General features: G+C 39.2%; 1 protein-coding gene across 1 annotated transcript; it reads right to left on the bottom strand.

The window, feature by feature from the left end:
* Nucleotides 1-615: 615 nt before the first annotated feature.
* Nucleotides 616-26,452, bottom strand: csgalnact1a (chondroitin sulfate N-acetylgalactosaminyltransferase 1a). The gene is made up of 7 exons (XM_059539455.1): nt 25,194-26,452; nt 18,901-19,117; nt 16,691-16,792; nt 4,347-4,525; nt 2,913-3,007; nt 2,279-2,360; nt 616-1,030 (listed from the first exon to the last, which is right to left on the bottom strand). The coding sequence occupies exons 1-7, from the start codon at nt 25,969-25,971 to the stop codon at nt 741-743; spliced, it is 1,743 nt and encodes a 580-aa protein (XP_059395438.1). The 5' UTR covers nt 25,972-26,452; the 3' UTR covers nt 616-740.

The raw sequence follows: 26,452 nt of genomic DNA, 5'->3' as shown, positions 1-26,452 counted from the left end.
GGACGGCATTTATTTGAAATATAAATCTTTTGAAACATTTTTGAAACATGTATTTTTTAATCAAACAAATGGGCACTTGGTAAGCACAAGAGACTTCTTTGGAAAACAGTATCAGATTTATTTCAAAAACATTTGGATGGCAGTGTCCTGTCCTTATTTTTATACTATATTCCAGCACTTCTAAACCAATACAACTGAAACGGAGTCGAAATCACACATCAGTCTGATTCACGAACGAATCATTCAGACTGGTTCTGTGATGCGATTCACTAAAAAGATTCAATTCTTCAGAACGTTTCTCATCATCAACGATTAATCACATCCAAAATAGTTTAGGTTTTTGTCTATTTAATGTATAATATGTGTGTGTATTGCATATAATATTATGTCTATATATATACACAAACATGCACGTATATATATTTAAGAGAAATATGTTCAATATTTTCAATATTTATCAATATTTTCAATATATATGAGTGTATTTATTTATACATGCATAATCAATATACACAGCACACACACATATATTATGTAAACAAAAGCTCTTCTTTTGAATGCGATTAATCGCGATTACTCATTTGACAACACTACTTTTGAATTTTTGTAAAAACAGTGAAAAAACCACCAGAGCTCTGCTTCCACAGAACAAACTACGTCAAATGTCACAAAGCTTCATCAGTGTTTTATTTTTGTGCCACCTGTCCCTTTAAGAGCACATAAAGAAGAGGTCACATCCATCAAGGATTTTTAGCTCCGCTCCGCTGCTTCTGTTTGCGGAGGTGTGCCTCGATCTCGTGTCTGAAGAGCAGCATCCCCAGCTGGCCGTGCGAGGCCTCGTTCATGGCTTTGGACTGCATGCACATCTTGTACTGGTCCGGAGGCAGTTCGTCAGCGCAGTGCTTCTCATGCCACAGGTGGAAGAGACCTCGTGACGGGGCACGCACCACCAGCAGGTTACTGTGGAGGTACTTCCTGTACAGGTGGACGTCCTCGCCGCCCCAGCCCTTGATGTCCACATCGAAACCACCTGTAAGAGGAGGAGACCGTCAAAATGTGGGGAATGACCGTCAACATCATGTCATTTCATGGATTAACTCACGCAGCACAGAGGTGGAGCTCAAGCATTTAATGCCATTCTTTCTCAAGATACTGAAATCGTTTTGTTCCCATTGACTTCCATGATAATTTCTAAAGTCACAGGAGTTTGAGTAAATGATGACAGATTTAAATTTTTTTGGGGGGTGAGAATGTTTTGTGTATCTAGCACCAGATCATGCAAAAATAGTTTCAAATTTGACCACTGTGTTGTTAATGTTGCCAGCTGTAATAATATAATAATAATTCATCTGCAGGAAGAAACTGTTCTTTCTTTGTTTACATGCATGTCCTGTTGTTGTTAAAGAGAAGCTTGAACTTTCCTCAGGACAAACAGCTGCTCCTGTGCTCCTGATCCTGTCTGGATATTTGTTCATTTTATATTTCACTGATCAAAAGTGACAGTAAAGAGTCAAATCTATTTAATATGAATGATATTTCCTCAAAAAAGTATCACTATTACCACTAAAATATGAAGCAGCGCAACTGTTTTCAAAATTGATGATAATAATCAGCATATTAGAATGATTTCTGAAAGATCATGTGACTCATGATCATGAGCTTTATATCATAGGAATTAAAACAGAAATCAGTTATTTTAAATTGCAACAACATTCACAATATAAGGATTTTTTTATTATCTTTGAGCAAATAAATGCAGAATTTGTGAGCATAAGAGACTCCTTTGAAAACATAAATCTTACTGATGCTTACATGATGTAGCTTATGTATTTGTTTAGTTGTGCGTATAAATGAAGTATTGCCTTCCTTAATGGAGCATTTGGATTTTTGCCTTCTGTCTGTTGAGACGTCTGTTCATGTGTTTCCTGAAGTGCATATACTCTACTAAACATCATTATCTATATCAGCTAAAACTGTTGTATCACGTGATGTCACACATGTCTAGACAGGAGGACGGTGAAGTCGTGGGAACCGCTTGATTCCCACAGGTGGGACCTGTTCTCTTCTCATTGCATCTCTGCGTAAGTGTTTCAAGTGCTTTTTACATACAAAATGACCTTACATTTGGGTATAGGTCAAATTCTAGACAGTAACAACTTTGTCCTTTATTTCTAAAATACTTGTGCTTGCAACAGCTGCTCTTAATTACATTCATTTGATCAGCCGTATAAATGAATTTATTTCACGTCAGTCAACAGCTGCTTCATAGGACGATTACCTATATTGATGAAATCGGATCTGTATTGGCAGGTCATTCCAAAGCCAAAGTCCCTCCAAAAGCCGGTGTCTTTCTTAATGATCTGTAAAAGAATGAATCGTGAAGTACACAGAAATACTCTTATATAGTCGTCTGCTGCTGTCTGCGGTCTCATTCACAGTCCAAAATGAACACTTGCCAAGCACCAAATGTGTGTGAAATTGCTTTTGGAGAGTAAATAAAACTGCCAGTAACTACATAATAAACTGATGTGATAAAAACCCTTCAAATTAGTGCAACTATCATTAATGAAAACCTAAATAAATCATTATCTGAAAGGATAAAAACTGACACAACTGGAAAAACTGCATTTTTTTCCATATAACTATTGTAGTCATGTAAGAAGTATTACAGTAAGAAAGAAATTTAGCGAGTAAGAAATATTTCAGCTAATAGATTTTCTCAGTTCAATCAGCATGAGCAAGTGTGGCAAATGTCATTTTGGCCCCTGGTCTCATGTCAGCTTTCTGCATTATCAGTACATTTAATCAGGCTCTTTATCATCTACACGCTCAGAATATCAATGCCAAACGAGCGTGATGACTGTGTTCCATCACAACGCATCAATCCATCAGTATTTTAAGAGTTGCATTACCAGCTGCTGTTCCACAGGGGGGATGTGATCGCGACTGCCGTAAATCACAGCTGGGTTGTACTGGCTGAAGAGGACGGGGTAAAACACTTTCTTTCCTAAAACAGAGTCAGATCACACAGCTGCTTATGATACATATCATTAAATGGTCTTTCAAAAGTTTGGAGTGGTCAGATTTTTTTTATGATTTTGATGTTCACCAAAGCTGCATTTATTTGATCGAAAACACAGGAAAAACAGTAATATTGTGAAATATTATTACTATTTAAAATAGCTATTTAAATGTTTGAATAGAGCTGTCAAATTAATCTTGTGAGATTAATTATGGAAAAAATAAACATTAAAACTACGAAAGCATTGCAGTTTTGGTTACATAATTAGAGTATTAATTATTATTTAGTTTTTTATTCATTTCAATATTTTTTTTTTTAATTCAACCCGATAATGTCCATTTAAAACGTATTAAATGCATTCCTGGCACCTCTTTACGTCTATGTAAATATACATTAATGCATTTTTTTTTTTTTTTTACACTGAAGCCTAAAAAGTTTATGTGTAATAAATTCAATGCTGAATCTAAATATTTCTTTCTAATGCTACTTTTTATTATGTCTATTCAATGCTTTTCTCATTTAAAACAACAATGACTTTCTGGAGGGGTCATTTCTAAGCCAAAATTTAAGTCTGACTTATTCTATTAATTAACCAGAAAACTACATTGACTAAAAACTGTAATCACTTGACAGCCCTAGTTTTAAAATGTAATTTATTCCTGTGATGTAAAGCTGAATTTTCAGCATCGTTACTCCAGTTTACAGTGTCACATGATCCTTCAGAAATCATTCTTATTTTAAACGATAAAAAATTATACATGCCATTAATGTCACTTTTGATCAGTTTAATGCACTCTTGCTGAATAAAAGTATTAATTTCCTTAAAAACTATTCTTAATGAACCCCAACTTTTGAATAGTAGCATATACAACACATTTTCATTTAAGCCACGTTTAATCATTTATATGACAGGACTCATTTATTTTAAATAATGCTAGCACAGGTGCACTATTCAAGCAAAATATTTCACAATAAGAATATAGACTAGAGTATTTGATCACTAAACCACATGCTTGTCAGTTGCTGCTGATCATGCTGATAGATGAGTGTGAATCTCTTCACCTGTGGTTAGTCTATTAGGCCACACTTGGAGAAGTGATTCATACATCAGCTAAATACCATGACAACAGCTGAATAAATCCATGCAGAAGTCGTTGGGATAAAGGAAGTTATTTCCGAGAGTAGCTCTAGCTGCATTTGAGTCAGAAGCCAATTGGTTCAATATATTGTTTCTAATGCAAAGCCATTTTTTAGTACCCAAATTGCCAGATTGACTCAGCTCTGTAAGTATTGTATATATATAGATATTCCTCTCTGCTCTCACCAGGCTGGGCATTCAGACGGCATGTGTTCAGGAAGTCGGCTGTGAAGAAGATGTCCACGTCACAGAAGAAGAGCAGCACGTTTCCTCCCTTCCAAGCACGAGCGCCCACATCCAGCCCTCGACCCCGAGAAAACTCCTCGTTCAGCTGAATCAGAGTGAAGTTACGGAAGTTCAGCTCCCTGAGAGCAGACACATGAACATCACACAACGTTCTCATCGATAACCATCAAGAACAGAACAATTATTACTCCTCAACCACGTCTCTGTGATATAGCTGCCACCGGTATCATAATGTAGAAAAAAAACATTAAATAGTAAATGAAATGAAAAAAGGGTTATGCATAATACAATGTGTAATAAATAAAAAAAACTGACAGAACACCTGTAAAAACAATACAGAAAATGCCTTCATATTACCAGAACAATGGGCCGTATTTCTACTGACTTTTCTTAGACTACATTGCCACAAAAACTGAGCAGCAGTAAATATACAAATCCACCGTTTTATGGAAAAACAGAAGCGTAAGATTTGCTGTGATTGATGGCGGGTGCAGATTTTACAGCGTGACCCGCATCATTTCTCACTGATAGAGAAAATAACAGGCATCCTCAGACAGAGCTGCGTGTTTGTGACTATGAATACAATCAGCCACACACACACACACACACACACACACACACACACACAAAGATGATTAAAGTGTAATGTGCTGGGCTGGAGCCAAGCTGACATATAAAAGCATGATGCCACCACACACAGTGCAGATAATACCTGCTATTAAAGCCATACAGCTGTTTTAGCAGGAACAGGAAGAGCTACTTCCTTTATATTATTGAATCATGAACAATGCAGCACCCACACCATCAAACACTCTAGTTTACAATAGAGAGATGTTCCATAAATCAAGGTGGTTGCTGTGTGTTTACATATATATATATATATATATATATATATAGAGAGAGAGAGAGAGAGAGAGAGAGAGAGAGAGAGAGAGAGAGAGAGAGAGAGAGAGAGCAGATAGGATAGACAAAAATGGTAGTAATATGAAATCCTGGAGCAACAAGCATTTAGAAAACACTAGAAAAATGCTTGTAAAGCATCTGTCACGTGACTGCCCCGCTGCTCTTATTGGCCAAATACAAAATATAGGCCAGCATGTCTGAGAGAAATAAAAAAACACCTACTTTCTGTGACCAAGATTCATAACCCATGAAAACATTGCTCCAACCAATGGGAGTTGTTTTACAATGAATAAATACATACAAAAGCAGACATTGTTAACATACCCAGCCAAAAAAATGTTCAAAAGCCACTGGTCGGGGCAGATTTAGGGCAGTTACAAATAGTAGGCAAACAAGATTTGATTTAAGTCACATTAACGGAACAGCTTTGGAATAGAGCCTGAGGCGTTTCAGCATGCATGCATGTGATATACAGTTTGCCATCAGCCAGAACAACATTCCAAATATTTCTTTCTGTGATACTGACTTGTTTTCAAAGACTGGCAACTGTCTAGGATACTTTTCATTCCAACAGTCGAGTTATTGCATTTTTCCATTTCACTTCAGCATGCAAAACCACACAGAGAAATTGCTTATAAATACTTTTACAATAATATTCATGAAAATAAAGAAAACTCTTTGAATGAGAAGGTGTGTCCAAACTTTTGGTCTGTACTGTATGTATATATATATATATATATATATATATACACACACACACACACACAAACACACACACACACACACACACACACATTACATACATACAGACATACACATATATATAATTTTACGAACTTTGCATGTCCCCATATGACCCCAAAGATGGGTTTCGTTATATTATGCTAAATTCTGGAGACAAATTTTTCCCCAAAATATTCGTTACTGGAATGTCTGATCAGTTCAATGTGTTGTTTAATGGTGGATATTTAATAATGAGCACTTAGACTGCTAAATTTATGCATAGTGTCATCATCAATATTCACGTCAACCAGGTTTGTATAATGCAGTGTTACTTACACTCCTCTCTTCCCCTTCTCAAATGAACACAAATTATTAATGTGTATCGATTCACTTTGCCCGGCAGATACGGATATCACATCTAACTACTTTGCTCTGTGAGGACTGATGTTGATCGTCTTGCAGTGAAGGATCTCAGGATTCTTAAAGGAACAGTCCACACAAAACTGAAAATTCTTCATGGGAACAGATAGCATTGCATCACTTGGTCATCAATGGATCCTCTGCTGTGAATGAGAGTCCAAACAGCTGATAAAAACATCACAATAATCTGCGACACTCCAGTCCATCAATTAATGTCTTGTGAAGTGAAAAACAATGTTTGTAAGAAACAAATTCATAAAGATGTTTTTATCTTCTGGCTAAAATTCTCAGTCTATAATCCATCCATTTGTTTGGACTCTCATTCTGATGGCACCCATTCACTGCAGTGGATCCATTTGTGAGCAAGTGATATGATGCTAAATTTATCCAAATATGTTCTGATGAAGAAAAAAACTCATCTACATCTTTGATGACCTGAGGGTGAGAAAATCTTCAGCTAATTTTCTTTTTTGGGTGAACTACTCCTTTATTAGTAATTGTTTGTGTGTAGCTTCAAAAGAACAAACATAACATCGTTAGTTATTCATTTATATAGTTTGTCATTTAATAATTTATTCAAGTCAGTTTTTTTCTATTTTCATATTTAATTTACTTTCCTTGCTATTGCGATGCTTGCTATTGTTGTTTAATCTCACAACTGTGTGGTTTATTTGTCTTCACAAGTTTCAATTCCATTTCAAGGTTTTTAATGTCACAGGACAATGTGAAGCAATAATTTTCCTTCGCTTTCGGTTTGGTATAATAACACTTGAATTTGTGCGGGTCAGACAAAGTAAAGGACATAGATTATTCAATAACCCTGCACATTTTTATCACCACTTCATCTCCTGCTTCCTGCTGTGTCATGGTGTCCTCTGTTAACTTCTGAGAACATGACAACATTAAAAAGTGTTTTAAGATCATATACGCAGAAGTTATTAAGTAGTAATACTTGATAGTTGATTATAATTGATTAACGCCACAGTGCAGAAAGCTGAAAAGGCTAAAGTAGTTTTTATAGCATTCTGAAAGATTTTGATTCAACATCAATAGAGGTGTATACAGTAACATCTAGCAGAGATGTTTGAACACACATAAATCCTAAAACCATTCAAGAGCTGCGATTCTTTTTGGAGATTTCGCAGCTGTAAACAATTAGCTATAATTTGTTAAAAGAGCTGTTAATGACTGGACTCTTGAGGCTGGAATAGTTTTTAAGGAACTGAAACAGCTAGCACTTGCTTTATCAGACTACTGGAAAAATCTTTCACAAGACATCTGTGTTAACTCAAGAACATGGAGATCAAAATACATAACTGCGAAGGGTTTTCATTTATGCTTGCAATACAATTTTATAACTCTTTCTAAAAGTAAAGGTTATTTCAGGATGTTTCAGTTATATTATAATTTTAATTAGCAAAGGATACTGCTCTCTTTAAGGTTAAAATACTTGGCTAAAGACACACTTTACAGGTCAGGAATGTCAGGAAGCCTTAGACTTCAGGAACAGTGATGCCAATTTCATTGCACAGAACTACTACAATCATCAGGCGTACTTGAAAGAGTTAATCATACTTTGAAATCCAATTGGTAAAATATGTAATGACAAGATTAACATGGGTAGTTGCACTTCCATTAGCTCTGTGCATAATTGTCACGGTTCATGAATGCACCGTCTCCTGCTCGTCTCATGTTTCATCATCTGATCAGCGGCAGCTGCAGCTCATTCCACCAGCCTACTTAATGCCCCGTCTTTCGTCTCTTGTTTGTCAGATCGTTGTTAGAGGTCCTGCGTGCTTCTTGTCTGTGTTCAACCAGCTCTGCTTCATTGTGTCTTGTTCCTGTTCGGTCGCTTTTGGATTTACCAGTCATCACGCGGATTCCTCACCAGCACACTCAATCACCTCCTCACCTGTCTGTGCTGCCATTGAGGTCCCCCACCCACCATCATCGAGCCTGATGATACTTCTCTTAATAAACATCAATTACTCGCAACTGCTTCCTGTCCTTACTTCTGCCGTGACATAACGATCTGAACACCCATGGAAGCAGCGAGTAACCCATCAACGGCATTGGAAGAGTTCCTCAGTGCCAGTGCTCGAAGGATGGACTCCCAGGAAGGGAATCTTAACGACACTGGTCGCGCTGTTCAGGTTTTGGTGGCGCAGGTGTCCGAGCTCACCCAGCAACTACAGCTTCTACGAGCTCCCACTGCGCCGCTCACACCACCCGTTCCTCCCACATCACCGGAGACCCCCTCCCAGCCGGAACCACGCCTCGCCATTCCGGAGACCTACTCGGGTGAGCCGAATTTCTGTAGAGCTTTTTTAACACGATGCAATATGCATTTCTCTCTTCAACCCAGGACTTTCTCCAACGAACAAGCCAAGGTGGCATTTGTGTTAACCCTGCTCACTGGGAGGGCGGCATTATGGGGAACGGCGGTGTGGGAGAATCAAGATCCATGCTGTGCCTCGTTCCAGACACTCTCTGCCGAGATGAAATGGGTTTTTGATCGGGCCGTGGCCGGGAGAGAGGCGGCTAAAATGCTAGCTGAATTACGTCAGGGAGAGAGATCCGTTTCAGACTTTTCCATCGAGTTCCGCACCCTGGCGGTGGATCGACGATGGAACGAGGAGGCGCAGTGGGAAATGTTCCTGCATGGGCTGGCTGACCGCGTCCAGAAGGAGATCTACGCCCTGGACCTTCCGACCTCACTCAATGGACTCATTGAGCTGGCACTGAGGGTAGATGCACGACTGACACGAGTGGATCGACGGAATCTACCCAATTCCACACCGAGAGCTCAGACAGACGTTTGAGTCAGCGGCGGGGACGTGGCCAGCCCCTCCTACGATCACGAGCCCATGCAGGTAGGGCGAGCTCGGCTTTCCTGGGAGGAGAAGGAGAGGCGGAGGTCCCTGGGTCTGTGCCTCTACTGCGGGGGGGGGGGGGGGGGGGGGGGGGGGCGGGCGGTCATCACGCCTACATCTGTCCGGTAAAAGGCCAAGCCCGGTAGTAAGTATGAGGCTACTATCGGGTGGGATCTCCGCCGGGAAGACTAAGATGGTCAGCACAGACTCACGACTGTCGAGCACTTCTTGACTCTGAGGCTGAAGATAACTTCATGGACAATGCACTAGCACGCAGACTTCAGATTCCCTCAGACCCCTCACGCACCACATCACGGTTCACGCCCTCAATGGACAGAGACTGCCGGTCATTTCACACATCACATCAGGCAACCACTCAGAAACCATCTCCTTCTACATCCTTGACTCTCCTCTTGCACCCATAGTACTCAGTCACCCCTGGCTCCTCCTGCACAACCCCAAAATAGACTGGCAATTAAATTCCATCCTGGCCTGGAGTAACAAGTGTCATGAGTCTTGTCTAGTGTCTGCTTGTCCGTCTGTTTCTATGTCTGTTTTTCAGGAAGAGGCACTGGATTTGTCTAACGTGCCCGCGGAGTACCTCCACCTGAAGGAAGTGTTCAGTAAGTCTCGTGCTGCTTCTCTTCCTCCGTATCGTCCCTATGACTGTGCCATAGATTTACTTTCAGGTAAGTCTCTGCCTAAATGCAAATTATATTCACTTTCTGTCCCAGAAAGGGAGGCTATGGAGAAATATATTTCTGATTCTCTAGCTTTGAAGTTCATCTGCCCTTCCTCTTCTCCAGCGGGGGCGGGGTTCTTTTTTGTGGGGAAGAAAGACGGATCGCTGTGACCTTGTATTGATTACCGGGGACTGAACAACATCACGGTAAAGAATACTTACCCTTTGCCGTTGATGTCTTCAGACTTCGAGTGGTTACAGGGAGCATCGATTTTCACGAAATTGGACTTACGTAATGCTTATCATTTGATCCGTATCAGGGAGGGGGATGAATGTAAGACCGCTTTTAACACCCCCAAGGGGGCATTTTGAATACTTGGTCATGCCCTTTGGGCTGTCCAACTCCCCAGCGGTCTTCCAGGCATTCGTCAACGACGTGCTGCGAGATATGATCGACCAATTCATATATGTCTACCTGAACGACATATAGATTTTTTCCTCTTCTCTCCAGGAACATGTGCAGCACGTTTGACGAGTGGTTCAGAGGTTGCTAGAGAATGGGCTTTTTGTCAAGGCGGAGAAATGCGCGTTTCATGCACAGTCTCTTCCGTTTCTTGGGTATATCGTGTCGACTGAGGGAATACGCATGGATCCCGAGAAGGTTAAGGCTGTGGTAGAGTGGCCAAGTCCAGATTCCCATAAGGCCCTACAGAGGTTTCTGGGGTTCGCCAACTTCTACCGGCGTTTTATTCGCAACTTCAGCCAACTAGCCGCACCTCTGACCGCCTTGACCTCCTCCAAAACTACGTTCAGGTGGTCAGACACAGCCGAGGCTGTGTTTGCCAAACTGAAGAGCTGCTTCGTTTCAGCCCCTATCCTGATCATCCCTGATCCATCACGTCAGTTTGTGGTGGAGGTCAACGCGTCGGAGGTGGGGGTAGGTGCGGTGTTATCCCAACGTTCTCCCTCAGACGACAAGGTGCACCCATGCGCATTTTTTTCATATCGATTATCCCCTGCTGAACGCAATTATGATATTAGTAACCGAGAATTGTTGGCAGTCAAGATGGCATTGGAGGAATGGCGCCACTGGTTAGAAGGCTCGGGGGTTCCTTTTATAGTATGGACCGACCACAAGAATTTAGAATATATTAGTACTGCCAAAAGGTTGAACTCTAGGCAGGCTCGGTGGGCACTTTTTTTTGGACGTTTTCACTTTACTCTCTTGTACCCGCCCGGGTTCCAAGAACATCAAACTCGATTCTTTGTCGCGTATTTTTGACCGTTCCGAACGCCCGTCTACTCCCGAGTGTATTTTACCCAAGACATTAGTGGTCTCCACACTCACATGGGAGATCGAATCGAAGGTCAAGACGGCCTTAGAAGGGGTAACGCCTCTGCCCGGGTGCCCACCAAATCGATTATTTGTGCCGGAGGGATTACAGTCCAACGTCATCCAGTGGGGGCATCACTCTAATGTAGCTTGTCATCCAGGAGTTAACCGTACTAAATTCTTAGTCAAGCAACGATTCTGGTGGCCACTTATGGCTCGCGACATTCACAGTTTTGTTTTGGCTTGCTCGGTTTGTGCCACTGGTAAGACTTCCAATCGACCCCCTGATGGGTTACTTCAACCGCTGTCGGTCCCTTCGAGACCCTGGTCCCACATCGCACTAGATTTTATTACCGCCCTCCCGCCCTCCCAGGGCAACACGGTAGTCTTGACCGTGGTGGACCGGTTCTCGAAGGTGGCCCACTTTATTCCCTTGCCCAAATTACCCTCAGCCAAGGACACAGCGTTGACCGTCGTAGATCACGTCTTTCGTTTACATGGCCTCCCGACAGACGTGGTCTCCGACAGGGGACCCCAATTTGTGTCCAAATTTTGGCGTGAATTCTGTAGATTACTGGGAGCGACTGTAAATCTGTCCTCAGGGTTTCATCCCCAGAGCAATGGTAAAACCGAGAGAGCCAACCAAGGTTTGGAAAGGGTGTTGCGATGTTTGGTTTCCAAGAATCCTTCCTCCTGGAGCCAACAACTGTCAATTGTGGAGTACGCCCACAATACGTTACCAATATCAGCTACGGGCCTATCTCCGTTTGAGTGTAGTGTAGGTTACCAGCCACCTATTTTTCCCAGTCTGGAATCCGAAGTCGCGGTCCCCTCCGTTCATGCCTTTGTCCAGAGGTGTCACCGCACTTGGACTAGAGCCCGCAAGACTCTACTCCAAGTGGGGGCATGCACCAAGGCTAAAGCCGATCGCTTAAAGCTAGGCTAGGCCTCCCGTATACGTCGTGGGTCAAAAAGTGTGGCTTTCTACCAAGAACATTCCTCTCTGGTCCGTCTCTAATAAATTGGCTCCCAAATTTATTGGCCCGTTCACTGTCACCAAGATCATTAGTCCGGTGGCAGTCCGCCTCAAACTTCCTCCAGCGTACAGGAGAATTCATCCCGCCTTTCATGTATCCAAAATAAAGCCTGTATTTCATTCCCCGATTAATCCGCCTGCCCCGGTCCCCCCCACCGCCGCGACTCGTAGATGGGGAACCCACGTATTCGGTCAATCGTATTCTGGACTCTAGACGGAGGGGACGCAGATTTCAGTACTTGGTGGACTGGGAGGGTTACGGTCCGGAGGAGAGAAGTTGGGTGCCTGCTAGAGACATCCTGGATCACTCTCTTATCGATGATTACAATCGACAGGTAAGAGAGTCTGGGGACGCCAGGAGGCGTCTTTAGGAGGAGGGGTACTGTCACGGTTCATGAATGCACCGTCTCCTGCTCTTACGTCATGTTGATTGTTTCATGTGGGTGTTACCGCTGATCATCTGATCAGCGGCAGCTGCAGCTCATTCCATCAGCCTACTTAATGCCCTGTCTTTCGTCTCTTGTTTGTCAGATCGTTGTTCGAGGTCCTCCGTGCTTCTTGTCTGTGTTCCACCAGCTCTGCTTCATTGTGTCTTGTTCCTGTTCGGTCGCTTTTGGATTTACCAGTCATCACGCGGATTCCTCACCACCACCAGAGCACTCAATCACCTCCTCACCTGTCTGTGCTGCCATTGAGGTCCCTGCGTCACCCACCATCATCAAGCCTGACGATACTACTCTTATTAAACATCAATTACTCGCAACTGCTTCCTGTCCTTACTTCTGCCGTGACAATAATATCAGTTCATGAACTAAAAGCTGGACTGAAGGTTATTCAGTGTCATCATGCAGGATCTGGCTTAGGACGATGTGCATTTAAAGCCCTGGATAAAATGTTCATGTCTAGAATAACATATTGATTTGTGGATATTCTAAAAGTTAATTACAGCTGCATTCAGTATCAAAACACCAATAGCTTTAGTCAATCAAGAGATATAAATACTTAGAAACTTGGAGACAAGAACATTTTGTGGCTATTAAAGGATTGTCTGATACCATTACACTATAAAGCTTTAAGGTAATTAACCTAAAAATTCATGCCATATAATAATGCATATTAAGTCAGAGAATTATTATTATTATTTTTATTTTTTTGTAGCACCCTATATGGGCATAATTAGATAAAAATGTCCTGCTGTTCCAGTGTGTACCAAGAAGAAATAAACTCATCTACATCTTGCATTCCCTGAGAGTGAGTAAACCATGCAAATCAATGAAATTAATTTTCAAGTAGAAATAATGCATGCAGCACAACTGCACCTTTTACAGTTTGCAGTGATTAAGAGACATTCACACTGTTACTGATGCTGGTAATTTGAGGCAACAAAAGCGAAAGGTGACTCTTGATGTGTTATGGTTGAGATCGTTTGGCTACAGTATGTGACAAAGTCAAGCTCAACTTGATGCAAATGAATAGTCAGCCAATGCAGCATAAAGTTTCAGCAACTGTCAGATACAGCAGGCGAGTGTGTGCCAGATGATGTTAATAGCAACTGTGAGCAATTTTCCTCTTAATGATTTTTCTCTGCCCACTTACAGGGACATAAATCAAAAAGATTATGTGTGGAAAATTGTGTCAAAACTTGTGGGCATTCCAAGTGGGTTTGATACATGGATTCATGATCATTCATCTTGTTTATGATATGATGCATAATCTACTGCAGCAATACATTTATAAATGCTTTTCCCTTTAGAATGTTAATTTTTACTTGCAAGAAACTGATTTATTGACAAAACAAAAAGACATTTCATTTTTAACTAGCAAACTGAATATGCTGGTCAGATGTTGGACAGCTATCGCTAGCTGCACGGCTCACCATTAGAAATACTCAGTATGGATGAAAAAAAGTCAAAGTCAAAGAGGTTCCCTTTGCTCATTTTCATGTAGTTCTACATTAGAAATTAGCTATGCTTTGAGTCGCTGGAAGACAAATCGTCGACCCAAACCATCTTTTGTTGCAGACTGCCTGAAGCTGTCTTTCAAAATCTTCTCATTGTCTTCCATATTAATGATTCGTTTGACCCTGAGGAAATTCCCCGTTTCAATTGCACTGAAACATCCCCACAGCATTACACTTCCACCTCCATGTTTCACTCTGGAGATGGAGCTCCTATTCCTTCTTACTCCAAACACAAGCAACATCTCTACAGCCAAAGAGCTCTAGTTCTGTCGCATCTGACCAAAGGACACGTTTCTAGTATACATCGTTTTTCTCCAGGTTGTCCTTCAAACTTCAGTCTAGCCAGTCAAACAGATAATTTCTTAAGAGTGCTAATAATATTGACCTTAGCTATTTTTTTTTAATAATTATTTCATACCAGGCAAATTGAAATAAATAAAGCTTTCTCCAGTTGAAAAATATAACAAGAAATACTGTGTTAAAACTTGCTCTGTTAAGTGTTTAAAATGATTATGCAATAATTTAGAACTTAAGTAGAACTTAACTCGAAACTCGAGTTGTATTTAAGGTAAATTCCTTTAAGAAATGAAGATTTTCAAGCATTCGGGAGTCGGGACCGTTGGGAAATTACAAACAATTAGCTCTAGACATTCAGGAGAGAGCTGGAATGAATAATCAGGAAATTGTGGCGAATCCACTTAGGCTGAAGTACAAAAAGAATTAAGCTCCCTTGATTTCTGCTCCACAGAGAAGCCAATGAATTCCCACAGAAGGAACAAGAGCTGTGCTGATTATTGGCCCTCCCCTATCCTGAGAGCTACAAGGCCAAGATTGCTTTCCCATTTCTCCAGCAAATCCTCTCCAGAAGTGTCCCTCTGTGTGGGAAAAACCTGCTCAGGGAAGATAGATCTGAAAAGCTCTGTGTCCAGTCGCATGCGAATGTTTCTGCATAAAGAGGAAAGCCATTCTCTTCCTGTGAATTGAGAGATATGTTATCCGCTGCAATGCAGCGAGGTTTCCAGCATGATCCTGGCTGGTTTCCAGGCAATCTACTGCTCCGCTGATTTCATCTGCCTCCGAGCCGCATCTGAAGTGACCTGTTATTTTCACACTGGCTGGAGGTCAGAGTCACTGCAGTCTAACAGTGCAGATTCACTGACCTCCAATCAGTAATCATGAGAGCGCAGCTGTGTGCCAGTGGTACTGATAATGACCAAGAGTCACACAATATGTCTGCATAGATTTAAATATGTCTTATATATATATTTCTATATACATTTTTATTTTTATGTTATTTTTAGTCAATTACTAGTTATCATAAGTACTAATTCATATTATTTGAAATCTAAAATTAAATTGGAAATATAATATAATATAATATAATATATTGTGTTATTGTTTTTTAAATATCCATTAATACATATGCACATTTTTATACTTTCTATATATTTATGTTTATTATAATTATATATACATACTCACATTTATGCTTTTTATATTTTTATTTTATTTATTATTATTATTATTATTATTAGTGTATTATTAGTTATTGTAAGTAATATTTCATATTATTTTTATCTAATAGAATAGAATAATTTACTGTTGTATATATATATATATATATATATATATGTATACACACACACACACACATACATACATATATGTATATATTATATATACATTTGTATACCTTCTATTTATTTTTTTCTATTATTAATTAATTATTATAAGTTTATAATTAGTTTAACCAGCAGTTATTAACATCGTGTATAAAATTCATTAAATTACTGGACTGTATAAAAGCAATATTACACTTGCTACTTTACATTTATTTTAATTACTTATTAAATGCAATATGTTTAACATCTCTTTATTTATATATTTATTTCAATATATATTACATATATTTAATATCACTCACAAATGTATGCATGCATCTCATTAGAAATTCAAGTTGCCTCTGTGCATTTGATTATAACCCAGTATATCACCATCATCTTTTATTAATACAGCTTGTTCAGCATTTTAATATCTTCATGAAGATGAGCATTTTAAGTTTGCTTGATCTATAAATTAAAGGAATTATTTATGCTGGTTAAAACTGGTTTCTTTCTGTGTAGACTCTCTGGTAGCAGAGTGTGATCGGTTTGAAGACCCACAGTTCAGACAAAACCCATAATGCACTGGGAAAGAGATTACTGGAAGGAACTTATGACACCCTTCGGGTTCCTTTTTATTTAACTGTCATCACCTCAACCTTATCTCTTCCTATATTTGGGTACACACACTTCCGCACACACACACACACACACACACACACACACACACACACACATATTAATGTGCCATACCTCGATGTGTTCTCCAAGGTTCCCTTGACCTCATTCATTTGGTCCTTTCCAAAGTATACCACGGTAAGGTGCACCCGGCCATCCTGCTTCACACACACCTCTCTGTAGACACACGCACACACACACACTTGGGTCAGCAACCTCCACTGCACCAACTCAAAAGAAACATTTTACTGTCTGATAAAGAGAACAAATAGAATGCAAAATAGATAGATTTTCCCTTAAAATTTCCAAGGCACTCATTAAAATAATTCATTAACCATAACTAAGACATTATTACTCAACATAATCAAAATAGTTTGCATCACTGCAACAAAAAACTGCAAAGAATTGTGGGTTGAGTGGGCATCATAAAACTACAGGGCAGCATAATTATGACCATTATAAATCCATGAAAACATCGCAATAAGAAACAGTGGAACAAAATAAAGCAAAACTGAGTCTGAAGCATGAGATGCCTGTGGCAGATTTGGACAGGATATGTTCACCCTACAGATCACTGCGAGCGTAACACAAAGACTGCAGCTCGAGTGTGAAATTCCTGATCTGAAGCAGCCACATTCTGATAGAAGTGTGGCAAATGTTTGAGCTGATGCTGAACAAGATGTGTGTCTTTTTATGTCCAAGACACAATAAAGACACGGCTGGTCAGACTTCAGAGACGCTGCGACTAACATGGTGAATTTTGCTGCTCAGTGGCAGCCTAGCGGGTCAGATTTGGTTTAATTGGACTTCTTCCTGCCATTTTACTGATAATATAAGTTTAGAAAGAAATTTTAGACGCCTCTCTTGACACCTTTTTGATATGGCATATCAAATATTCACTCTCCAATACAAACTGATTTAAACTGTAATCATTTCTATCATGACTGAGCCACAAAAGTGCATGAAAAAGTGCAAAAACTAAATGCTGTGTTTGTTTTGAGAACACAAACATAATCTATATGCTGCACTATCATGTACACGCCACAACAGATCAGTTTGATGGCTCTGCTGGCACTGAGCTCATTCTGTATGTGAACGTAACCCTCTCCTGCCTCTGAAACGAGAATGAGGTCAAAGTGTTCACTTAACATCTAATATAAAGCTCTTTAAACACTGCTCGGAGGTACTAATTAAAACACTGAAATTAGATGTAAAAAAGGATGTAGAGGTTAAAGAAAAATAACTTAGAATGAATGACTGATGTAGAGGACAAGGACTTTGTGAAAAAAGTTTTAACTAAGAGGGTACAAAAAAGGTCCCAAAAACATTTTAAATAACTACATTTTTGTTTTTGTTTTTTTTTGCAAATTTGCTATTACTAAAAGTTTAAATAGAGTTTAAAATCCTGACTTATGTGATTTTGTTATTGTCTAGCAAAAAACTTTAAATAAACATTCAAATTAAATATACAAAATATACAATAAACTACACACATTGGGGATTAAAAATAAATCTCTGTATTACAAATAAAATAAAATAAAATAAAATAACATTTCTTCCATGTAGACTTTAGAGTGTTTTAAACGTTTTATAATTTTTGTAATGAGGCACATCGTGTGGTAACAGGTATTCATGCAAAATGCAAACTTCTGTATAAAAATGAACTAAATATAAATTTGATAAACAAAGATGACAATTGCAGTATAATTTGAATTGACTCCGATGACTAAAATTATAGCTGCTGAAAATTCAGCTTTATCACCGAAAGAAAAAATACATTTTGAAATATTATTAAAAGAGAACAGTCATTTTAAATTATAATAATATTTCACAATATTATTGTTTTGACTGCATTTTTGATCAAATAAATGCAAGCTTTTGATGGGCAAATACTGTGATATCCAATATATTACAATAACCAATACTGATATTTTCATGAAAATTGTATAAACCATTTCTACTAAAACTGAGCACATGAAAAAATGAAACGCTGTGTTTGTGTCAAGTGTACACAGTTCAAACTCTAAACTTTACGTAAAGTTCAATACCAGTCAATAGCATTAGGCTTCTGAAAGTAACTAATGAAACATATCTATTGGTTCTTCTCACAGTGTGCATTCTGTGCCTTGAATGTTTTAAAACTACTGGATACCAAAGTGTGCCTTATTTATGGAAAGTGCCGGGAAGATAGACTGCTAAAATTGTGAAAAAGAAAGAAAATACGAGTGCAGAGACCGATAAACAACAGATAATAACAGAGAGCGAGAGAATGACAGTGGAGTCACCTGAAGTTGTGCATGAACTGTCTGAATTTGTCGGCTCTCTGGGACAGAGGCAGCACAATGTTAATGGCCATGTTGGCCGTCTCCACCAGCTCACTTTTCACTTTCATGAGGGGGCCGAAGGGGCGGAAGAGGAGCAGCCGGCGAAACTCCTGCTTCTGCTCTCCACGGAAGGTCATCTCGTACAGCGTGCCCTTGTCCTTCTCAGTGCGCGCTATTCCTGCCGTGAAGAGAAGACATTGAGAAAGTGAAGAAAAAAAACCATTTCACCAAACCCCCACATGCAGTCGCACGCAAGCAAAGTCAAATTTCAAAGAAATCTGCAGCTCAAGGACAAATACTACCAAGATAAACACACAAAGACACAAGCGTGAAGGAAGACACCAAGTCTACAAATGCAGACACTCAAAAGCCTGTCAAAAACCCAGAGGAAGGAAAGGTTTTATTGCTCAGTGGTTCATGAGATGTGGGGTTCTCAGTTTGTATCAAGTTTTGTCTTCAGATGCTGTCAAAGATCTTGTATATGGGCCACTCTACAGAATTGGTGCAAAGTCAGGGTTGGAAACATCTTTTACACAAATTTTGTATGTATGCAAATTGTATAATATCCAAGGTAGACATTTCTAGTTACTGTGAAGTTAATTCTCATATTGTATTTACAGAAAGTTTTGGAATATTTTTCATATTTTATTAAAAAGTTTTTAGAGGTAAATCTATAACAATTACAATTTTAACAATATTTCAAGTGTGATGTATAAGATTTGTTGTACAGTATTTTGAATCCAGTTTTCTTTCTAAAAGGCATAAAGCTGTTCATACAGATTTCAAAGTTCGGGATTAATCCATTTAAATTTGCACTGAACCTAACACTATCATAACATCTTAGTTGAAAACATCCCATGTTTCGGTCGTGACTGGACATTTTCGGTAGTGACAGTAATGTTTTGGTAGTGACCAAATCACATTACAGAATTTTAACTGGCATACTAAAACACTACTTTAAATACTAAAATACAACAAAACTGTACAACTGTACAAAAATGTTGCTTATTTCCCCAAAAAAGGATTATGTGTTCCAATTTGTCACTACCGAAATAATGAGTGACAATTTTAGATAATTTTGAACATAGCTCAAAAATGCTAATTAGCATACAGTTAGCTAGCACAGTTCTGAAAAGTGGTACACTTATAAAAACTAAATGTTATGGAATAACTCCCCAAAAACTGTTTAATTGTGCTTTAGTTTAGTTGAAATCAGGCTTAGTCAATGGACTAAAATGTACACGGTTTCGGTAGTGACATGAAAATGCGGGATACATTTTATTTTTTACATAAAGCTTCTTGTTTTACAAAGAATATATATATATATATATTTTTTCAATAGTTCAAGTTTAAGTTCAAAAGTGATCAAGTTAATGTGAACATTACAGCTCACATCATTTGGTTTTGTACATTTTGATGAGAAATGTCTGAGTTTCATTTCAGATCTCTGACTTTTGATTGTAAACCAATTTAAGGACAGTGTTAAACATTGTTGGGTCCTGAAAGAAAACATGGGTCTTATCCACTAATAATTGAGTGGATTTTTTCATATTTGTATGTTTCTCATGAATATTTACAACCTAATTCATAACATGTCTATGAACATGCATTTGCTATTAACCTCATTCTAATGTTAATGAATGAGTGACTGTGTGTTTCCCAAATGAGTGACTGTGTGCTTGAGGTTAGTCATTTGCATAAAACACACCCAAACCATCTCCATGTAAGGGCTTTCTTAGCAATCTTTCAACACTTTCAGCAAACATACAACTCTCTCTAAAATCAGGCTTTTTCCTGAAAGCACTAAATCTGCATTTGTTAAAGGGGTATTTCGCAGCTCAACATTTTATCAACATGATTATAAGGCCACCCAAAGTTTGTGATTTTTGCATTCATAAAAACATTTCACTCACTAATTTGTACATACAAATGCTTATCAGATGAGACCCACTGTGGCTAATTTATTCTTCTCTTCATTGTCTAAGAAAGAGATATTAATGAGATACAATTAGTTATTTTTCTTTCCCATTACAATATATTAAAATTCATCATTTATAAGCATCACATAAAACCAAATGTTGGCATTAAGAGTAGAAGTAGAACTAGTGATACTAGAACTACTGGTGGAATAAAACCTGTCACAGGAGTTCTTTTAAACATCATGGTTAGGGCTTCACAAAACTGATAATTATGATTATTTAAAAAATATATATAACTGTGATTATTGGTCATAACTGTTTTAATGTCTTTTTAACATTTCATCAGAATTATTGAACTTTCACGTAAGCAAAAGCAAGAGAAAATCAACTCATTTCCCTGATTTACTATATTTATCATATACAGTAACATACTCTCTGAGAACATATAAAACCTTAAGAAGCTTCTCTCAAAAGCTAAAGCAGTGAAATTCCTGATATTCGTTGCAATAATAATTCCAAATTATGTTAACCAATGCAAGATTATGAAATTATTAAAGGAAAAAAACAGGATAAATAACCAGAAGGCCAATATCACAAATAATAATGCTTAATTAATCGAGAGAAGCAGAACTTGTGATCACAGTTGAATACAATTAAAAGTGCAGCCCTAATCTTGGTTGCAATGGACTGAATGGAGAGCATATGGAGATGTTCGTTGAAGTATCCTGCTTGTCATTGCAAAGCCTGCAATGAAAAGTCAGATTTGAGTTTGAACTCACGCATTTCTCATCTAATTCTCAAATGATCTGAGCAATGATGAGACATGATAAGGAATTATGATAAGGGATTTTTTAGGAGCACCAGGTCATCTGAGGCTTGGATAACATCCCTGGTTATAACTTACACTAAAAGCATCTGGAAGATGGTCATGCATGAAGATGGTAAAAAACAGGATTTCACTCAGTACTTTCATGCTTCTAAAAGGCCCAAATCTCTTTACTGTACAGCATCAAATGTGCATTGTTCAGGTCCCATATCAGGGTTTTTACTGGTGCTATAAAAGGCACAAAGACTCTTACTATAAAGGGCAATACAGGTTTGTACGAAACATTCCCAATTGCCTAAGGGTCGATCGTGTCAAGAAAAACATACTTCACAGCTTCATACTTCATTAGCTTTGGTAGCACAGTGCGGAAACACTGCATTATGATCTTTACTGGGAAATATGTCTATCTAATTTCTAATACATTTGTGGAAACGTTGCTATGGTGTTCTAAACAGTGTTTACACTGTTTCTGAACGTGTCCAAATCCCTAACACTAAGCAGAAACAGTAGTGATGCTTGCCTTCACAAACTGGCAAACTGAAATAAATCTCACGTCCAGCATTTCCATCCCACACATAAAATGCATTTATGGGAAAAGCAGGGCCATTAGGGAAGCCATCTGAATCAATACAAGCTACTAAAGGCAAAGACATCAAAGTGTAACCCGCAGGCTCGACTCCACCTCACTGAAAAACTAGCTACGGTAATTAAGAAGAAACAGTTCTTCGCACAACAAAATCATATGCTACTGAACACGGTACACGGGTAACATTTTGGCATGAACTGTGATCTTTTTTCCTCTCTAAATTGGATTGTGTCACCACAAAACTAGTCTTGGTAAAGGAACATTATATCCAGTTAGCCAACAGAGATAATGGCCACAGGATAATGAGAGAGATACATCCATCCCTCGAGGGACGGGGTGGGAGAGTTATTTTGTGGGTAGAAAAGATACGCTTTCTGTAAACATTCCTGTTTGCCGAAGCACTGTTGCGGGTGTAATGGTCAAGCTTCCTGTGTTGATTCAGGACTGAATATTTGTAGAATGTCCGACCATATTATTCAGTCTCATTCAGTGTTAGCAAGACGGCTGGGTAAACTGACATTGTGTCTGGACACCGAGTTGTAAATTATTACAGACGTGGCCTTGGCTCTCTTTGAATTTTTCACAAGCTCTCCATTGCTGATGTGTAGTAGAGTGGGTCTATTCAGTATACAGTCGAAGAAGAGCTGAGAAGAGGATCAAATTGAGAAGAAATAGTCTTTTATTTAACTCTTATTCCACCATTGACACGTAATTCGTTAGGAGGCGTATTACTTCAGAAAGAGTACTGAATCTTTGAATCAAAACACTGCGAAGAAGAAGCAGAAACAAGTGATCTCATGTGTAAACAGAAGCATGTAAAATAACACGATCATCAAACATTAAACAGCATATAAATCAACTGCGTGCTGCGTAACATTAGCGAATAAAATGTCGACCCAGGAAGTATAGGATCTATAGCGATCTACTCTATCTATGTTTTGATCATCTTTCTGAATCCGATCCAGATGTAGTCAGTTTTTCATTCAAAATGTTGCTTTTTTATGAAAACTATCCACATTAATGTGCTTACAAAAACTATAAATGAAGCTAGAATAAAATTAGCTGTTTGTTTAAAAGCAGAAGCAAGGTTCTATTATCCTCTCAAGGTATTATGCAGCACTCCTCCTAATATATTCTCGTATAAAAGACCAGGATTATGGTTAATGTTGTGTTTTGGAAGCTTGTTTTGCTAGTAAACACCAGCAACAAACCAGCATAATCTAGCATGAAAATTCAGCAGTTGTTTGTTACGTTCATGTCAATCTCATCTTCTGTTTTCAGCTTAGCTAACTATCACTGCAGTCACTGCACCTAGTCTTGTAGAACAGTTGTTTATGACTAAACAATGTGCATATCAACATGAATAATGTATTTCCTTTAATGCCTATAACCACTGAGATGTGTCACTTTATCTCTGGAGGAAACGGCAGTGATGAGACAACTCTGAAAATGAAAATGAGTCATCACAGGATATCCTGACTTTAGTGTGTTAGCAAACTGCTTCAGGATGCTCTATTGTTTTGCTGATTTGGTTCTGAGGATACAAGAATCACACTGTTCAACTCTTTAAAGGTGTTTCAGAGATTATTTTGAGAGCTTTTCTCTAAATATGTCATAGAAGTTCTGGGCTTTATTGGTGGTCCAGGGATATGCAGAGTTTTCCTATGGAGATGAGGTAAAGTGGTCATCTCTGCACTAGCAGCACTAAATGAAATAGCAAAAATAATGTTTACAAACAGGAACAACTTACACCTCACAAGCTGTCACACTTAATTCACGCTAACATGCATCTTGTGGCTATATAGTTCTACTGAATCAGTATTTTGAAGTTACTGGCTATGTATAGACCTTAGTCAGGTTAAACACAAAACTGAATTTAACGTGGATGAAAATGAGGCGGATGGATAGACTTTAATGGCCGTATAAAGGGTCCTAGAGAACATAATTTTAACAATAAACAATTTTCAAAACAATTTTATTGAGTTTTTGTCTTCACAAAGACAGAAAAAAACACTTTTCATCAGCTGAACAATCCGTATGTTGTTAAACAACAGTACAATCCCTCAGTCCCTCACAGCCTTGTTAATAGCATGCATATGAGTGGCATATTGGCTGCTTATTAGTTATAATACACATTAATGCTTCATTCTGCATGTCTAGATCCCTTAATGGGTTAGTTCACCCAAAAATGAAAATTCTGTCATTAATTACTCACCCTCATGTCATTCCAAACCTGTAAGACCTTTGTTCATCTTCAGAATACAAATTAAGATATTTTGGATGAAATCCGAGAGCTTTCTGGCCCTCCATAGATAGCAATGCTACTACCACATTCAATGCCCAGAAAGGCATTAAGGACATCCTTAAAGTAGCCCATTTGACATCAGTGGTTCAACCATATTTTTTGCAAAGCTAAAAGAATACTTTTTCTGTATATAAAATAAAATTAATGACTTTATTTAATGATTTCTTCTCTTCCGGGTCAGTCTCAGATGCAATTTACGAGAGAACCAGGACAGCACTTTGCTGTCTATGCAGGGTCATAAAGCTATTTGATTTCATCAAAAATATCTTAATTTATGTTCCGAAGATGAACAAAGGTCTAACAGGTTTGGAGCGACATGAGGGTGAGAGATTAATGACAGAATTTTAATTTTTGGGTGAACTATCTCTTTAATTCTAACCCCATCCCTAAACTAGCTTTCTAACTATTAATAAGGAGCTATTAATAGGAGTTTCAGGCAAAAGTTTATTCATTGTCATAGTTTACAATTAGTGTAATTTATAGTTAATAGTGAGAATTGGTCCTTAAAATAACGTGCCACTGTATTTTCTACATGGTCATAAACAAGGTATATTTGAAGCACTGATTTTTAGCATAGTGGAAGCAAATACTAGTTAACTGCATAACTGTTACTCTTACCTTCTATAAAGTCTGAAGGTGTGTAGACTTTGCTGGCTTTCGCTTTGTCTCCACCTTGATTTGGAGCATTGAGGGCATGTAGCGCACTCTCCACCACCTCCCCCAGCTCGTCCCTGCGGTCTTTCCTCATAGGCTTCTCCTCGGGGTGACGGGTTAACCCCATTTCCAGCTGGTAGATGCGTTGTAAGGTGAAGCTCTCAAAGGGCACCACGGCGTACTCACTCGGAAGTCTTACCCCAGAGTGCACCTCTGCCCGGCTCAGCTGGCTGCGTAGGAACTCCTGCAGGTCGCTGTGACTATGGTCGTCAGCCACATCGCCCACTGTCCCCTTCCCAGCCGTGTTCTCCACAGAGACCTGCATGCCTTTAAGTTGTTCGCTTCGTTCCTGGAGAGCCTCTTTGAGTTGAGCGATTTGCTTTTTCAAGCTGGCAATATGCTGCCGGTGCTGCTCTTCACGCTCTTGGAGAAGGGCTTGGTACCCTTCCCGTCCAGCAGGGCCGATAGGGGCACCTCCAACCCCACCTGGCCTGCTTGGACCTCCTGGCATAGCCATCCCTCCAGCCCTGGGCAGGGGTTGGCCAGCCATGGGCTCATCAGCATGGGGGCTGCATGTGATGACATAAAGGAGGGAAAGGCAACAGCACACCACCACTAACAGAACACCCACACGTGAGAGCCAGGCAAGAAGACCCCTGCGCAGCATCACAGCTGACAACCTCAACAACAAGGTGGGTAGGATGACGCAGTTCAATACAGTTGGGGCACCTCTGTGTACCATCAAAAACAAGACAAACAGATCAGCCACCAGCCACCCATGCCAGAACCACTTGTAGAAGTCACTTGATTAAAACGAAGAAGAACTGTTTGTGTTTTGTCTGTCGACTAAAGTCTCATATTTCCCAGGTGTAGACCACAAAGCGAGTTTTGTTCAAAACTTTACTGTCGATTCTCATTACATCCGCTTCAGCCTGGCTCTTCATGCACATACTTTGTCATGGGTGAAGTTACGGCCACTTCCTCTTCTTCAGGGTCCTATTAGTTCTCTGTCCAGAAAAATGAACCTTTGGACCAGTTCAGTAGCAATATGCGCATATCTCCATCTGGTGAAAACTGCTCATTCTTCTTTGAGGTAGTGTGATAGACCCTTGAGAGAATATCTGGAATGGATCCTCCATTCTACAGCGCTCCCAATGACCCAAAAGAGGAAACCATTCATTGAAGGTTTAGCCATTAGACATCCATGGCTATGGTCCATAAAA

The sequence above is a fragment of the Carassius carassius genome, chromosome 45, assembly GCF_963082965.1.
Source record: "Carassius carassius chromosome 45, fCarCar2.1, whole genome shotgun sequence".
Taxonomy (NCBI): Eukaryota; Metazoa; Chordata; class Actinopteri; order Cypriniformes; family Cyprinidae; genus Carassius; species Carassius carassius.
This window is presented reverse-complemented; position numbering and strand designations above follow the sequence as displayed.

Coding starts and splice junctions, on each gene's coding strand:
- csgalnact1a (XM_059539455.1), bottom strand. CDS start 25,971: ATGGTACACAGAGGTGCCCCAACTGTATTGAACTGCGTCATCCTACCC. Junction 16,793..18,900: donor CAGTTCATGCACAACTTCAG/GTGACTCCACTG, acceptor GTGTGTCTACAG/AGAGGTGTGTGTGAAGCAGG. Junction 2,361..2,912: donor CCCCTGTGGAACAGCAGCTG/GTAATGCAACTC, acceptor ATTCTTTTACAG/ATCATTAAGAAAGACACCGG.